Source organism: Nipponia nippon, unplaced genomic scaffold (genome assembly GCF_047370975.1).
Source record: "Nipponia nippon isolate SJK-2023a ecotype South Korea unplaced genomic scaffold, ASM4737097v1 scaffold_4, whole genome shotgun sequence".
Classification (NCBI taxonomy): Eukaryota; Metazoa; Chordata; class Aves; order Pelecaniformes; family Threskiornithidae; genus Nipponia; species Nipponia nippon.
This window is the reverse complement of record NW_028262358.1, coordinates 67869715-67887301: the sequence shown is the minus strand read 5'-3', so window position 1 is coordinate 67887301 and position 17587 is coordinate 67869715. Positions and strand designations below refer to the sequence as shown.

Here is a 17587-nt window from a genome sequence, read left to right as displayed (position 1 = left end):
ATTTAATGTCTTGATGAGTGCTCAGATCTGCAGTTTCCATATTACAAAAGATGACCGTTGAGAGCAGCACTATGGAAATTGGATCTGCATTTGACATCTCTGCATTTATTTTAAGGGTAATTAACAAAGCTGTGTAACAAAGCTGGCAGTAATACTTTCTTCCATGGAGAGAATATTATGTTGGCCAGTAGAAGTCAATATGGCTGAAAATCATCCTTCGAAGAAGTCTCATTCAGTAAAGACGCATCAACTTTATTGATGCACAGAGACTTCTTATCAGAATGGTCCATGCTGCTGTTAGGACTTGATCTGTAACACACTGGAGTCTGCCGTGCAGCTCTGATGGACTTCTGGAGACCTATGTTAAGTGCTTATTGGAATGCTTCCAAAGAGAAACTTTAATGCATTTCTGATACACTTAACTACTAGAAGCACTAGTGGTTTGAAAGGATCTTCTGCTTTTTTAGAAACTGATGTGCTTAACACCATTTGTCATGCATGAGAGGGAGTAGAGGCTAAGGGAATAAATAAAAGACCTTGATACACCAATTTCTGATCTCTAGTGCTGGCTCTTACGATGACACATTCATATTAATTAGGAATAGGGAGTGTGACTTTTCTTTGTGGGTTGCCTGCTAATTTTTATTTGGCCTGTTTGGCAATAAGACAATGCAGAATATTAATATGACTCAGAACTGAGTTTGCGAATTGTGTCACAACAACTGCGTTTAAAAAATGGTGATATTGGTGCTTCCATGAAGCTGAAACAAGTCTCACAAAAACAAATGTGTTCAATGTGAAAGAATTATGTTATGCTGTTAAAAATGTGCAAAAATGTATGAGAAGAAGCCATCTCTGGTTCTTCTTATCTGACTGTGTGAGGATTACCATTTGTGTAATGTGTTGGCAAGAAATTCCAATATATACAATTTCATTTTGAAAAAGGTTAGCTAAGCGCTATAGGGGAGATGTTTGTGTCTGTCAAACAAAAGAGGATGGCATTATTTGTCACATGTTGGAAATGTAAGGAATATCTTTTAATGAACAAAACAGAAACGCATTGTCCTTTGTAGTGTAGCAAACGTCTAGGCTACTAGGAGCCTCTTACAGCTGAAGGGCTTTCTTTGAAACAGTTTTAAAGTAACCTTTTGGAGCAAGAAACTTTTAATAGATGTTGAAGAAATTACCTGTACTGACTTTTACCTTGTAAAAGCTTTTCTTTTTTTTTTTTAACTTTATATAAGCCACAGTTCGTGCACTGTTGTGTATGTATAATATAATTGTATGTTATTTGGACAGAAGGTGAGGTTCTCATCTCTGCATTATGCATTTGCTTTGTATAGCACCATATGGTATCAGAGAAGCTACTCGCAGAACGGGTTCACAAAAGGAAACAGTTAAGTCAGCTGAAAGAAGGTGGGTAAGCTGTCTTATCTGTTGTAGAATATAAATGTCTTAATGGAAACCCTGTCACAGTTGTAGAATCTTTATTATTTCTTGATTGGCTGTCAGCAGTTAAAAAAAAAAAGATAGTAATAATAATTAAAGGAGAAAAGCCCTTTTTGTTCTGTTTGCAAAACTAGTATGTCACTTCCTGAAATTCTCTTGGTTTTGTTCTCCCTGCTTATCATTTGCATGTGTTCAGATTTCAAATCCTATTTCTCGTCTCTGTGAGCCACCATTACCTTGTGTTTCCTGTTCCCAGAAAGTTCTCTTCAGTCCCTGTGAGCTGTGGAATCAGTCTAAAATGGAATGCCTCTATTTTACCTTAACCTTCTGTCTTGCATTTCCACTGCTCCTTTCTCTTCAGAGACAACACATGGCTTCTCCACTGCCCGGCCTTCCTTGTCTTCTGCCTTGTACTCTAAATTACCCGTAAGAAAGATGCTGTGTGAAATAACTATTCCCAATGTGCTTGTGATTTCTTTGTCTTCCACAAGTACTAAAGAGCCAGTAGGGGAATTTGGGAAGTCATACTCCTCATAGTAGAAGTTGTACTCCTGGATTGTCCTAGGTAGTTTTTCAAATCTCAGATAGTGCTGTTTTGTGGTTTGGGTTTTTTTGTTTAGCTTTTTTTTTTTTTTTAAATTAAAGATGGAGGTTTTACCTGTGCTTTTATGTTTACACTTGTGAATTTTTTGTTTAGCACAGAAAATCACATCTTCGTTTCATCCAACTACCATCTAAGCGACATCTTTTTTGACCTATTGAAGTTTGCAGCAGAATACTTGGTGATGGGAGGAAGATTAGTTTACTGGCTGCCAATATACAGGCCTGAGTATGTATTCTTGATTTCTGGTATGTAGTTTGTCAGAACGGATGCTACATTCTCACTGTGCTTTCTTTTGGGGCATAATACAGGTGGAACTTCCATAGTACGAGCACTTAAGAGTAATGCTCAGACTTCATATTTTAAAACTTCATATGAGGGAAAGCAGATTTTGAAATCAGTTTTTTGGATGGAGATAATTCCTGACTATTACCAAAAAGAAAAAAGCTTTTACACATCCTTGCAAATGCATGTCCAATGGGTTGAGGTTTAAGCTTAGAAAATTAGACTTTCAAGGTGCAGATAGATTTCCAAGATAGTAGTAGCAAGGCTCTTATTAATATGTGTTTCTACTAGAATAGCTGATTGAGGTGCATGACAAGGTCCTGTAAGAGAACATTCTTGGCTCTTTGGTGTTTGGCACTACTAATTTAGCTTTCTTCTGAGAAATCAAAAGTCAAGTGACCAAGAGATGGCAGTGAGAGGCAGGAAGTGTAGGGGAGCAGTGGTGTTGTGGACGAGAGAGGCCAGCAGAGACTGCAGGATGCTGTCTGCTCAGTAGTGCAGCCTGGGATTAGAACTGGGTTTAAAAAGACAGACATCTGTTTTTTTCCTTTCCAAAACTGTTTCATAGTAAAGTGGGGAGTTGATGTACAGTAGCTGTTTCTAAGTGTCTTCCAGATGTAGATGTGCTCTGAAGGTAGCTTCTACAGTGTCATATGTTTCTATGTACAGTCAAACTATACTGATACATAAAGTGGTTCTTGTCCCTGGTTTCACCATGGAAATGGCTTGTGACAGTCCTACATTTAATTATCACATGCTGTTTTGAAAATTTGGAAATCAAAAGGAGCCATTTCTGTTACATGCTTCCATAACAGAAGAGTGCATTTAGTAGCTTGCTTTTTTTTAATGATAGAATTGGTATCTTAGGCTTTTTTCCTTGTAAGACTATTCACAAACAAAACAATGAATGCCATTAACAGTAGTGTAGCTAATTGTTCAAAATGTCTGCCTATACATGCTTAACCCTGACAGACCCATGTGTGGTTGTGAATTCTTAGATTTCCATGTCAATAAACTCTGTTTGGAATTACTGAATTTATTCTGTTTGTGAAGATACCAGAGCTTTTTGTGTGCTCATTGAATATTGGTATTGCTTCCTCAGCACAGCAGTAGTAGGTAAGTATGAACTGCACGTTCTGGTTCTACTTTAGCTGCTGTTTTGGGGAGGGCAGCTCTCTCAAGCTCTAGCTGGGTTGCCTCTTCAAAAGTAAGTTTGTACATACTACTATGAATTGACTCTATGCAATGAAGGTTGAAATACCAAAGTCACTATATTAGCACAGAATATTATTATAGTCACTTTATTTTCAGCTGTAATGATGAACACAGGAACAAACATTAAAGCAAGTATGTGGGGGGAAGATAAGATACTGCCTACTAATATGCTGTGCTATCAAATATCCCTTGGCAACACCTGCCATTGGGTTCATATGTTATTTGAGATCCTTGTGTATTTCTTTAAATTAAAAACAAAACTGGATTAAAATGGATGTCTGTTAAAACCACTGCTACTATATTTCTTATTTGATAATGTTCTGAGTTTTACCTGAAAGAATGTAGAAACATATGCATTAATGCTAACAGACAAGGCTTTTTAACAAAGTGATAATGATCTCTCCCTCTGCAAGATAGCATCTTACTCCGAAGTTTACTCTTTCAATCTGACATTGCAATCATTGTTGAGTCTGAAATTCCTTTGCAGTCAGGCTTTTATATGGTTATGAAGAGAAACTTTTAAGATGTTGTGGCAGAGTGCCTACCTTTGTAAGAGAGAGAGGCAGTTAGATGGTACTAGATGCATCAAAAGTCTCATGTAATAGAAAAAACAATTGAGAACTAATTTGATTGTCCTTTGTCAAAAGCATGTTCTGACTTCACCTAGCAGAAGTGATGACTTGCTTTCACACATGAGAAGTGACTGAAATGTTGTTTTGCAATCTGGAAGTTTTGGAACAATGCAAAGAGGCAGTGCTGTTTTGGGTTTTTTCCTATTTACAAGTCTATATTTGGTATCGTCTTACTCCTTTAACAGCTCACTATTATCTTCAAGAATTATCAAGATTTCCATCAGCACCTAGATGGATCATGTTTTGAGTTGTGTTTGACTTCTCTTTCTCCCCGAACAATACATTTACTTTGTAAAGCGCATTCAGAAAATCCACTTCTTTACAGGAACAATATGAAGCTTTCTCTCTGTATCTTTTAAGTTCAACTGATAGATGTGAAAGTTGTTCAGTTCTGCTTTTTAATGTCTGACTTCTGTTGACCCCCAAGCATTGGGGAGTCCTGAGAGCAAGCATTTTATATGAAATCAGTCACTGACAATACCATATACCGTTTTCTGTATTATGTTGTAGTAATTCTTACAGGAAAACTTATTACAAAAACGTAGACTAACTGGCTGATCTACATTTCAATATATAGGAAGGATGTCTGATCTCATATTTATCTTATTAGCTAGGTCAATACTTCTTGCTCTTCTAGTCTCATGCAAAGCTCTTAAATCCCTCTTTCATCATTTGGAGGAACAGAAGGATTGAAAGCAATGTAGAGAAAGCTGTTTCTATAGAAAATAGTATGCTTATGAGATGGCATTTAAAACACTGTAACTGCTTGCTTCTATAGACAATATTTAATTGCAAGCCAGTGTTGCTACCATCTGATGTTAAAAGATAATGGATTTTTTTCTTACCATTAGAAAAAGTAATTACAATGTGATACATTTGTAGCACTAAATTCTGAAGTCCAGGAATGTCACTGTCTAATAAGAGCTGGTTTAATATGATTTGGAGTTGAAATGTAATGGTCTCTGTTTAGAGAGCCAGAGTTAAGTCTCTTGTTCCTGCCACTTTATATATGCTGACTGTGGAATACATTTTTTTAAATCGCAGCTCCTGATTGCATAAGTTATTATTCCTGATTGGCTGAGATATTTTCTACTTGAAATGATACAGGCAGGCCTGTGTGCATACATTAACACCGTGTAAATACATGTAAAAAATGTGGGGGGGGGGGGGTTTCTTTTTACTGTGAAGTTTTAATTTATTCTACATGTTTTATGTCACAAGGTGATTGGAATATATGATGTAAAAATGTGATGTATGGAGTACCAATACCTGAATTTCTTTAATCAGATTAAAATGCATATTAACTTTCTAGTGTAAGCCACTTTGTGAAGAATCTGTATGAATTTTGTTTCAGATGCAAGTGTTCCAGTTCATGAGCTTACAGGTCCATGAATGTTTATTTCTTCCAGATATACAGAAGAGATCATTCCCCGCCACCCGTGCCTGAAACTTATTAGCAACTGTGAGCAGATGCTTTCCAGTCACACATCAAGGCGCCTGATAACCATGGAAAAGGTGAAAGAATTCAAGGTAAGCTTGAATTCTTGATTATATTGTGTAAAATAGTAGCTATTGCATTCATGAAAAGTTTGTGCTGTTCAGCATTTGATCCTTATTTCTGTCACACTTGGTTTTTTTATGATGAGAGTTAGAGCTTTTGTAAAATTGCCACACATTTCTTTAAATTGGGTAGTGATTTAAAGGACCATTCTGGTTTTGGTCTTTTCCTTTTCCTGCTCAGTTTTTGATAAACTTTTCATCCTGAGCAAGCCGCTTAATAGTGTAAAAGAGATGTTTGAACATATGGTTACTTGTGAAAGTTGCTTGTGCTTTTCTTGGAAAACTGAACTCTGTGAATCCCACCTGCAGAGATGCTTAGGTGCCTGAGTTCCCATTGATTCCAAACTGTAATTTTATGCCCAAGTAAATACTAAGTGCCTTTGTGGGTCTTGCAGTACAGGTAAACTGTATTCAATTCTGTTATTTCATTTTTAGAGTGGTACTTTTTTAGCATTTGAAATAATTGTAGCTGTGACAAAAGCACAGTGAAGCATGTTGGCTTTTTTTTTTTTTTTTTTTTTTTTTTTTTTTTTGGAGACACACAGTGTCTCAGTGTCTCCTGAGGCACTGAGACCAGGGAATATTGTATTTAGGTCTCCTTTCTGTTCTTGCTGCTTCTCTCACGTAATACTGTTAAAAGAGATGCTAAACAAAGGTGAAGCAAATTCTTAATGAAAAAACATGCAAATGGTGAGCAAGTGTTCTTAGTTCTTCATTCCTTGTCAGCTGGAAGAGCTATTTTAAATGACAGGAGATGCAGTCAGCCTGCTGTGTCTGCATGGTGCTTGCACTAATAACACAGCAGGGTTTCATTAGTGCATTCATAACGCTAATGATGACTGAGATGCTCAAGCAACACATGAATTTTTTTAAACACTGTATGTGGAGTTCAGAGCCAGAGCTGCCAACTTCACCAGTAGCAAACCAAGAGGGTAAATTATGAAAGTTTTTGACATGTATGTCTCAGGGTGTTCGTGGAGGTTTTCTGCAGGAGTTTTAGTACTGCCAGTGCTGTAGGATAGCATGTTCTAATTTGAAAAAATATATCCACCCTTCCGTGAATAGACTTTCATCATTTGTTATTCTTGTTTTGTGCATCACCTGTTCTTCAGTACATGCTTTGACAGGTTCATGTCTGGAAATGCTTAGCTCTGAGCACCTGAGTCTAGTTGGCAGGCATACTGCTTAGATAAAACTGTGCAGGTGCTTACACTCAGGACTCCATATGTCTTTTAGATAATTTAAAGATACCAGAATGCATGTACTGTTTCTGATGATGCAAAACTTGTCCAAATAACAAAATACATATTGACTCCTTAGCTAGTGCCTGCTTCGTTTAGGGTCCTGTTGTTTGGTGTCTTAACTATCTAAGATTTCCCCACCCCAGTGTCCCTTACCTGGGACATGTTTTTTCCTGTCTTAATATCTTGAACAACCTTTGAATTGGATACTTCTGACTCACCAGATATGATCATAAAATTCAGTAGTTGGAGCTTTGGCTGTTTTTCTTTTTCCCAAATGGAGTCAATTTTTATGAATGTACAAGCATTTATGTTTCCAGATAGTTCCTGTCTGCTTTACTAAACTGGTTTTTAACAAGCACTCACAAATGCCTTTTAATTCAGCTTTGTGTAGTACTTGCAAGTGGCTAAGAAGTTTTACAAATCGTGTAGTGTCATTATGCAGCCCCTCGGTTTCCCAAGTGTTTGTCACCAATAATGAATTGCAGATTTTACAGCAAATTCAATTTCACTAGTAACACTCTAAACCCTTAACTGGAGATTAATTCAGTCAGTTACTGAACGTGAAATTGGTGGTGCAATTTGATTGTGCTTGCAATATAAAGGAGACCAAGGTGAATGTAAAAAATGGATGTCTAGTTGAAGTATTGATCTATCATAATTAATTGTAAGCATGAAGATCATAAATGTTGGACTAAAAACATGACAAAAGGTAGTATATAACTCACTGTCTTGTAAGCATCCAGTCTGTTCTATTTAAGTTTATGATGAAATCGTGCCAACTGGAAAAGATTTCTTACTGAACAGAGCATTGATATGAATAGACTTTTCCAACATGTGCACAATATGAGCAGAAGAATTGTTTGTTTTTTAACATTTAAGACTTTTTTTTGGACAGCCATGCTGGTCATTAGTAACTCCCCTCCTCCCTAGTCTTAAATTATAGTGATAATAATAAAAGTGAACGAAGGCAGTTGTTGTAGAGGGCAGCTAGCAGTAGCTAACTAGTGACTTCTAGTCTTCTAAAACTCTGAAGGCAGAAGAATTAGAGAGGTGAAGAACAGGAGTGTGGAGCGGGAGAGGAGCAAAACAGAAGTGATACAAGGTGAGAGCTTACTATCCTGATGTATTAATCTTTTCTATGGACATTAGTGTCCCTTCTTCTGGTACTAAATGGATATGGATCTCCCCAGTATCTCTCTAAACCTTTCTAATTGATATTATAGTGGGCAGGACTGTGTGTGAGTCTACCCTCATTGAACTGTGAAGGGAGGTTTTTTCAAGCAGTAAAAACACCAGTTCAGCTCTCCAAAGACTGTAGGCATTCATATGTAAGAACTGAAATACAGTGGTAGTGGAAGAATAAGAGTAGATTCATGTTGTAATGTCTGTCGACTGTGATCTAGTAGGAGTCCAGTCTTCTGCTTTCGGTCAGATGAGGTTTGAACCAATTCTTCCAGCCCAAATCAAGTGAAAATGTACCTTCCATTGTCCCAGTTTGTTTTTTCAAAAGCCTTAAAAAATAGTTATGTAAGGCTGAAAGGTCTCAATCTGTGCTACCTATATTTGAATTGTCATCATTATTTTTTATTTGAGTGTCAAATAACTGGTAAGCGGTTAATCAGTAGGAAAACTGGAGTATAAATACTTACAGCATTATTACCACAAGGGTTCTTGGGAATCTGTATCTGGTGATCAACCAACTGTTTTCAGAAGGGGTGGACTTACTAGTGGTGTTTTAACTGTAGGGTTGTTTGGTGTTCCCTTTCTTTACAACAGTATGTCTACCTTTCTGTTTTCTGAAGCTTGTTGATTTCCCCAGGCTGAATTATTTCATCTATTGCTGAATTACTTGTTTCATTCCTCTGCTGGCTGCCTTACAGAAATATATGGTATCTATTTGGCTGGTAGATGCTACCTAGTTCTGAAGTTTCTAATCAGGACTTCTTAAAAAAAATATTGGAGGAGAGATCTGTAATTGACAATGGCTGAGACACCCTAGAAATTATGTAGCAAGATGAAACAGAAAACTTGACTGAAGGATGAACTCTGAGCATATGATTGCCCATGAAAGGACTCTGAAGCACCGTGCATACAAATCCGCCACGCTGAATGGGTCCAGCATTTCCACGTCACACAGTCGCTCCAGAGTCGTTACTGGTATAGAATTTTTCCTACTAAGTGTAGCAGTGTGTGTTCCTGGATATGACCTTGTTGTCCCTAATTTGGAAACTGCTCAGTGTTGTTTATAGCTGTATAACATTAGTACAAGTGGTTTCTATAGCTACTGTCCAGCACCAGATGTAGAGTGGTAGGAAGCTGTGATAAGGCTAGAAAGATTTTTTTTTTTTTTTTTAAACAAAAACTGAATGTGGGTAATTACCCCAGGGCTGAACTGAGGCATGCTAGATTCATAAAAACCTTTAGAATATTACTTAATATTTGCCAAGATTTAAAGAAAAACAAAGCTTTCTTGTTATCTTTAAGCTTCCTCCTCTTTCTTCCACCTCTTTCATTATTTATTTGAGATCTGTAACACCTGTTTTAGTTGTTGTCTTTAGAACAAACAAGTGTTCAGTTGCAAACTGAAATTAACTAAAAGCAATTTGGTAGCATGCACTTTGACAAGAGCTTTGTTGGTTTTCAGTTGTCACAGAAGTCATTGTAAAACATTTCAGAGCAAAAGTTTTACGTGGTAACTGTTGTTTGCAATTAGTCTGCTGTTTTGAGAACTTAAATTATTCAAAATGAGAACCAAGGATGATGATAAAGAATGACCAGGGATTAACGAACATCTTAAGTGCTCACGTTTACAAATAAAGGAAGAAGTCTTTGTTGGCTTGGTAGTGCTGGCTGACGGGGGAAGGAGCTGACTTAGTGCCAAGTAGGCCGATCATTGCTGATCAGTCTTGGAAATGATTTCTTTGGAAGTCTCACTGTTTTGCATTGAATAACCAATTACAAACTTTATGCCTTAAACTATGCACAGTTGTTTCAAAGGAAATAAGTGAAAAAAGCTACTCATCCCTAGATGCATCTATGTATCACAAGCAGTACTTATTACTTTTCCAGTGTGTCATGTTAAAAGGAGGAAAGAGACTATCTCCCTTAAAACACTGTGTTTCAACTCCATTCCCTGAATTTAAACGTTTTTTTAAAAAAGGCAAGAGAAAGGAAAAACATCCATATTAACTGCACTGGACAGTTCGTGCACTTGAGGGAGAGTTGACACTGCCGCTGACACCCTCCGTAAGAGAGCTTCTCTTACTGCAAAACATTCCTGTCAGATATTTAGAGTGCATATTCTACTGATTTATGCTACTCAAGATAGAGCTTAACTGAGGATGTTTGACTGGCTTCCTTACTGAAACGAGGTGATGCCTGATGCCCAGGCAAATTCTAGTGCAAATAGTCACAACAAATTGTTTCATGAAGATTATTTTTGACAAGTTCTTGTCTTTACAGAGTTAAATGCAGCCTATCCCTAGTGTTCAGATTGTACCCATTCAGCTCCCCGCGTAGATATAAAATACTCTAAGTTAGAATTTGTTCAGAAATCATTAGTCTCTAAAATCCAAGAATTCCTTTTACTTTGATCACTTCTCGTCTTGCCCATAAAACTGTTTTGACTAGTACATGTCAACAGTGAGTGGCATCTCCAGGTAGTTCAGGATTTCTTACTTTCTCTTCCCTTTTTTTAAGAAGCAATTCCCAATGTGCTATTTTTCTTTAAAGCAATTACCATCTTTATGGGGCAGTCATGTTTGTACAGGGGAAAGGTAGGGAATGGAAGCTCTTAAGCTGGAATTACTGTGATGTGGGCCAGGAACTTCCTTTGTAAGCTCTCCCAAGAAATCCGTGCCTGACTGCAGATCTCCTCTCATCTAGCGAGCAATGATTTGCATAGCTTTTGATGAGGCCTGGATTTACAAAATGGATTCTGCTGTGGAGCAATGCACCAAACCTGTTACCGTTTGATGAATGCAGATGCTCCTCTTACAGCTGTGTTTAAGTTGAAGTTTGTTCTCTTATATATCATATCCTCCCGTTGCCCTAACCAGCTTGGGGGTAGAGGCGGGTAGTTCCTTTCTTCCTTCCTCCCTTCACCCTGAATCAGCATTTTGTTACTTAAGGAATCAAGATGAATGGTGTACAGATGTGTGACCTCTTAGAGGTTGTGGGGATTAATTTTGATGTTAAAATACTGTTGACCCAAATATCATTATCCTTTGGGGTCAAATATCCCATCCATTTCTCAAAACAAGCAAATTATGTAGAATTACCGTTAAAACACATCCCAAAGGTATAAAAATATATTATATGTTTAGGTCTAAGAAGGATTTGTGACCTGCAAATTCAGGGAAAGAATAAGCGCTCTTTTCCTCAGAGTGGTCCTGTATAAGAGACCTGGAGAAGTGGGTACGGGCTGGCTGTGAGAGGAGTGTATCTTAAATCCTCCTTGCTTTCTGTCTCTCTATAGTAGGTTTTTTTTTTCCCCATGGACATGTTAAAAGCCTGTTGATTATCAGCCTGAGAACGGTCTTGGAGATGGCAGTCTCTTGCAGGTGACCAAAAGACAGGTAGTACTGTGTCTGCCGTGGGTTTACTGATGTCATTTTCTCCTGCTATTTGCCAGCAGTGCAGTATTTAAATAGAACTAATTTGCTGCTACTGGTGAACATGCTTTACGTGTTAGATATCCACATGGCACTTAAACATTTAGCAAGTTAATTTAAGCCCGTGGCATGCTACTGGTATCTGCTAGGATAGCAGATGAGAACTACTTCATAGGAACATCTCATTGTGTCCAGAAGAGGGCACTTGTACACGCACACAAACATCTTGCTGTGTTGAAAAACCTTTTGTTTCACTCCTTTAGAATGCATATTAGGATATCCAAAGCAAGAGGAGGTGTTGATCTTGCTAGGTGAAAGCCTGGAAAGGCTACGAAATCACTGAAGGGGGAGGTGGTCCACTAGGATTCAGCTCATCTTTGTGTTGTAATACTTTCATAGTATGAAAATATTGACTTAAATCTACTTCCATGTTCCTGCTACTTATGGTAAAGCATTCCACAGTAACCTTATTTTCAAATATGAACAAATAACTCTGAACCGGAAACTTAAGTAATGAACCAGTCTGTATGTTGCTGCATTGCTTAAAAAAATTAAAACAATGAGGATGCGTTGCAAAGAAACATTTAGTGGAACAGAGGTTTAGTTCTGTCGTATGCTTGTTTTTATTTTCTCTTTGCACAGTGCAGTTGTTCTGTGTGAGGCTGCTTATCTCAGTTCCATCTTGCTATATTGAGCATAATAAACTGACATCAACGATAAGTGTAAAACTGTTTTTAAAAGTTGCCATCACTTTTCTTTAGCACTCAGATTAAAGTTTGATGTATTGTTTATCTTACAGTATTGATAACATTAGTTGACAAGTATCTTAATTGTATAAAGCCACAGTACACGATGAACTAAACTTTTGTATATATAATGGGCCAATTTTCTAAACTATGTTCTTGGCTGTTGTCAAATAGGTATTATGTGTAGGGGCTTTACTGGGTCAACTTCAACTTTCAGAAGTACGTGAATACTGCAGAAGAAAAAAATCCTCTGATTGCGCTTCAGTAACTGTAGGAACTCATTTTAGTCATTTGTGTTCCTCTTGTGTTTATATCTGCCTTCCACAAACCTCTGAGTGATTGAATTCTCCAGATGGTATTTTTTCTGGAAACTAACCTTTATATTTTCCTTTATAAAAGTCTGCATAGCATAGTACCTGTACTCTCATTCATTCACGCGAGGGTTGGATTCTGGTGATGTTAGCTGAGGTATTTCCAGTGATGCAGCACTGTTAAAACTTCAAATGTCTGGTACTGACAACTTGCATCAATTTGTGTACAGAACAGAATAATGAAAATTTGAATGAGTACATAAAAAAACCCAACACAAAACCACCAACAAAAAACCTTGTCTGCTTACAGCTTGTATTTGATCCATGTCAAATGAGAATCCATTGTGCATGGATTTTCATTTCTGTTAAATGTTAAGACTTTGCAGTAGGAAGTATGTGTTCTTGTTAATCCTAATGGAAACCTTAGCATGCTATTTTTAAAATTCTTTAATCAATCTAGTGACTTAAGCATTTGCCATTGAATTGTAAAAAAACCCAACAACTTTACTCTTGCTTGTAACTGTTTGAAAAAGTCTGGAGGGAAACCAGTGGCAATACATGCTGAACATGCTACCATAAAATCTAATGCTTGCATTTTGATACCATACAGGATCAAGATCAGAATTCTTACTTGTTGGATGGTCAATATATGCCATACAGGGGACACAATTCTTTCCGTGAGAAGTATTTCAGTGGTGTCACAAAGAGGATTGCCAAGGAAGAAAAAGACAATCAGAAGTAAAATATAATATAAACAGATTAAAAAATGAGGAAAGAATGAAGATCGTGTTTCTTTGTAAGGACATCTGGATATGAACATTCATTTGGATGCTTCAGAAAAATAAATACTGCTTTTAATTTTAAAACAAGATGAAACCCACAACACAGGTTGAGAGCAGTTCTTTTTAATTAGCTTTGTTTATAGCAGATTTTATTGTACAAGTTTTTTGAGTCTTATTTAATTTATATTTGTACTTTCAAGTACTAATGATGATTGACTAAAACCATTATTATTGTTCTTTCACCATTAATGTTTACAAAAAAGTAGTAGTATTATTTGGCTTCTTAAACTGTGAACATCTGGCTGGTTTAGAAACACATGGTGGTGATCAAGGGTTGCTTATTAAGAAGATCATTTTCATTTGTTTTGTTTTTTTGTAAATGGTATACAATAAAACAAAAGATTGTTGTGAGTTTTTTTTAATTGTTGCATGTAATAACTGCTCGTATGAATTCCAGTTGCTCTGGCTGAGGCCAGCAGTGTTTAAAACAAACAAAAACCACAAAGAAACAACTGCGCATGCGCGCGCACACGCGCACACACACGCATCGCCCAAAAGCCTCTGTGACCTGACAAACTCTGGAGAGCCTGTTAAACCCTGTGAAGCCTGTCCACATCTGAAGCTCATCTGTACCTTGGATTTGCTTTTGCATTCCTAAACCTTGACTCTTGGTCAAGCCAACTGTCTGCAAATTTTGGTTCAGAAACTGATAGTTAAAGCAGTAACAACAACAGCATAAAATCAGTAATGGTTCCCTAATGGTATTAAGCCTAATCAAGTCTTTGAAATTGAAGCTGTATTTGTTAAAGGGCGAACTTTGCTGAATCCACACCATGTCCATCATGAAAATACCTCATTTGAAAACCACTAAGCCCATTAATTCAGGATGTTAATGGCTCTTCTCATTTTGGTGGTCAAATATTCTTCAGCAGGGCGTTGGTGAATATACCTACTTGCTCCAGCCAGAGGAAGCCTTGCTTCTCAGCTTGCTGCAAGTCACTGACTGTGGTCATGCTACAGTCTTTGTAGAGTATAACCTTTAAGTGCCTCTCCAAATACCAGTGACACCTAGGAATGCACGAGTCGTTGTGTGTATCTGATCGAGTTCATGAACTGAATTTGCTGTTCTCTGTGGTGTGGTCCTCAGCTGCAGCAGGGAGAGCTCACATACTTAATGACAGCTTTGTCTGACCTTCTGGATCTAATCTGTGATGTGTTAGGAAGTTCTGAAATAGTGATTTATTTTTTGCGTTTCCATTATAAATCACTTTGTTTTGAGACTTTTAATGTCAGCCATATAATAGTTGTTCTGGCCTAAACTTGGAGCAAGATCAAAGCTCAGACAATTTTTCAAAAGCAGAATTTGAATTGATCACTTTCAAATATTACATCAAAAAATTACTGCTTCTGAAAACCTGTCTTCATATTACTTCTGACTTCAATTTTAGCATTACGATTTGGCATTCAGCTTTTATTACTTTACAAATTAAAATTACTCTCTGTTCTTCATAGGCAAGGAATTTTTCTAGATGGATTTATTATGCATTTATAAGTTCATTTTCATAGAAGTTACTCTGCATAGACATGATCTAAATGGTTATACAAGATGTAAGGTAGTGGCAAATCTGGCTCTGTCTATTCAAAGAGAATGATTTAGTTTATTTCTCCTCTGCCTGGTCCAACTTTTAGTCCATTCAGCAGCAGTGGTGTGGCCTCTGTTTAGCAGTTCATACATAACAGCTCTATCATTACGGGAGAATACCATTTTGAACAGAAACTGTGAGTGTATTTGGGGTACTGCATCAACATCCGCTAATCAAAAATAGTTTAGAATTGAAATCAGATGTTTGAGCTCTGCTGATCCCCAACTTTAAAGCTGTCATTTGGAAATATTTCTGATCTCTAAACTTCTCCTCACTTCATGCGCACGCTCCAGCCTATTGTACGCGCAGACTTGCAGAGCGGAGGCGTTTATAGCTGTAGAGCCGTGACAGAGCCCTTGCGCTCGCTCTAGCAAAGGACTGACAGGCGGGTGAGTTATCCTTTCGGCAGGATTTGGCCATCGATGGCCGCGGTTTCTGGCGCTTTCGTTCGATCTGGTTCCGTTCAGTCTCCTTCCGTGAGGTTCCAGTTTCCTGTCCCTGGCAAGGAGGGTCAGTTCATGAGCCCGCGCTGAACTCACGCCGTTGTCATTCTCTCCTTTGGGGTGGTTTATGCCATTTTCCAGTTTTGAAAAATAAACGTTATTGTTGGAGCGCTTTGTTGCGCTGCAGCAAATTGGATGGAGGGAGGAGCTGAAAGCGGCTGCGAGGTCATATGGGCAGAGGCTGTCTCTTGCTGTAGGGAGCGATTTGTGAGGCAACGAAGGGAAAGAGCCCCCTCTTTTCACAGAATCCCTTTACCTGGCAGTGGTGTTCCTGGCTGCCAAGCCTCCCACGTAGCTACGGGAAGAGGAAGCGGATAAGTAGCCGACATAGATTTTCTCTTCATTGCTTTTGTGTCCTACCTGCTCGCTCTCTCTCCAATACTTTTTTTAATTAGTGGCCAGTTTGAACAAGTTTGACAGAAGGTCAAGGTTTGATGAGGTCTTACAGATAACAGGGAGCTACAAATATTGTTGAAATAAGCAGAGGTGTTGAAGAAAAAGACCTAGTTGATGTCTTCCAGGGAAAAGGTGGTAATACGAGTTCAACTCATTAAACATCAGAGAACCCATGTGGAAACAAGACCTGGAGACAAAAACTCTCCCCAATGTTTTTTGTTGCTCCTGTGACAACCAGTGCTGCTCCTGCTGCTTCTTGATCTTCTCTTTAAAACAAAAGGACCCCAAAAAAGCGGACAAAGAGCTTTTTTAGAAGGAACATAAAGGTCTTGGCTGAACTTTCCACTTCCACTCAAGCTCTGAGACCAACTCACAAAAACTCAGACTCAGTAGTTTCTCCTTACCACTCTAATGAGAGGCGTCAAGCAGATGTGTCAGCTTGCTGAACATCTCAAGGAGAGTGCAGTCCTCCCTTTAAACAGACCTAAGAAACTGGTGTCTGTTACTGGGACAACATCTAACTCTGGGTTTCCTCTAGTAGAGCAGGCTTTTTGTTTCCCCAGCACTCATTGCTGGACTTTGTACTGGTACCATGCACTGCAGCAACGTCCACTCACTGGATACGGGCACTTCAACAGCAACTCTTGAAGTCTGGTTTTGGTGGATCCTTCCTTCCTCTCTACCTGTTCAGCAGGGCTGGAAAACCGTGGTGGAAGTCCTTAACTGTTTGGCGTCTCTTCTTTTTCCATTAGACTAGTATTTTAGCTCCAAGTTGTGACTTACAAGAGGGTTGTAGGTATCCATGAACGTGGCAGTTGGCAGAAGGCAGTCAAATTTTTGTGAGTTCTCAGTCAAGGCTCACCTGTCCGAAAATGCTGCTAAGAAGATAAAGTATGGGCTTTCTCTCGGGCTGTTTTGATATTGGATAACTGTAGAGAGGTTATAGGGAGGAAACACCTTACTGAATCTTCTCTTTCCTTCTGTCACTGCTTTTTAAGATTTCTTCTTAATGGTTATTTCCACTGTCCCCAGGACAACTCCGCAGCCTCAGGGCCACCAGCCAGAGAAGGGTGTCACAGAGATGGCGACCCTGTGACTTTGTGCTGTCCTCTGGCCTCAGGTTTTCCAGAGACAAAAATGTCCAGTTGGAGAGGGCAGGACCGGAGCAGACGATAGGCAGGGGTTACGGGTTTCCCTGTCGGACAACAAGCAGCTCTGGGGTTTGCTGATGGGAGGCTGATGAAGTCTCCAAAAGGCAAAGGTTGTTCTCTGCTGGCTCAGCTCCTGTCATCACCATGTTTCTCTTTTCTGACTCTTCTTTCCAACCCTTCAGCTGAGAAGAAAAATTTAATGTGTTCTTTCTTTGCTGTTTAGCTTGGTCTGCAGTTTAAACTGAGGTCCAGAGTTGAACAAGGCAGGCTTTTCAGTCTGGAAACTTCTTCACTGCTCCTAGAAAAAACAGAGTTGTGGGTACCCAGGAGAATGCAGAGGCCAGTATCCCTCTCTGCCTTATTTTTCTGTTTGCTATTTGGAAAAAACAGGTTTTTAACCTTGTTCTTTTATGTCATTGATTCTGGTGATCACATAAAACATAAAATAAATAAACA

At 38.4% G+C, this 17587-nt stretch overlaps 1 protein-coding gene across 5 annotated transcripts in view; it reads left to right on the top strand.

Moving 5' to 3' along the window:
* The window catches only part of TRMT11 (tRNA methyltransferase 11), a 31872-nt gene extending 18012 nt beyond the window's left edge, over positions 1 to 13860 (top strand). For all 5 annotated transcript variants that reach the window (XM_087777377.1, XM_087777376.1, XM_087777379.1 and 2 more), the window contains 4 exons: positions 1344 to 1416; positions 2147 to 2278; positions 5592 to 5712; positions 13267 to 13860. In XM_087777377.1, the coding sequence (XP_087633503.1) occupies positions 1344 to 1416; positions 2147 to 2278; positions 5592 to 5712; positions 13267 to 13398 (458 nt within the window). In that variant the 3' untranslated portion in view covers positions 13399 to 13860. The remainder of the gene's footprint in view (positions 1 to 1343; positions 1417 to 2146; positions 2279 to 5591; positions 5713 to 13266) is intronic.
* Positions 13861 to 17587: the final 3727 nt, after the last annotated feature.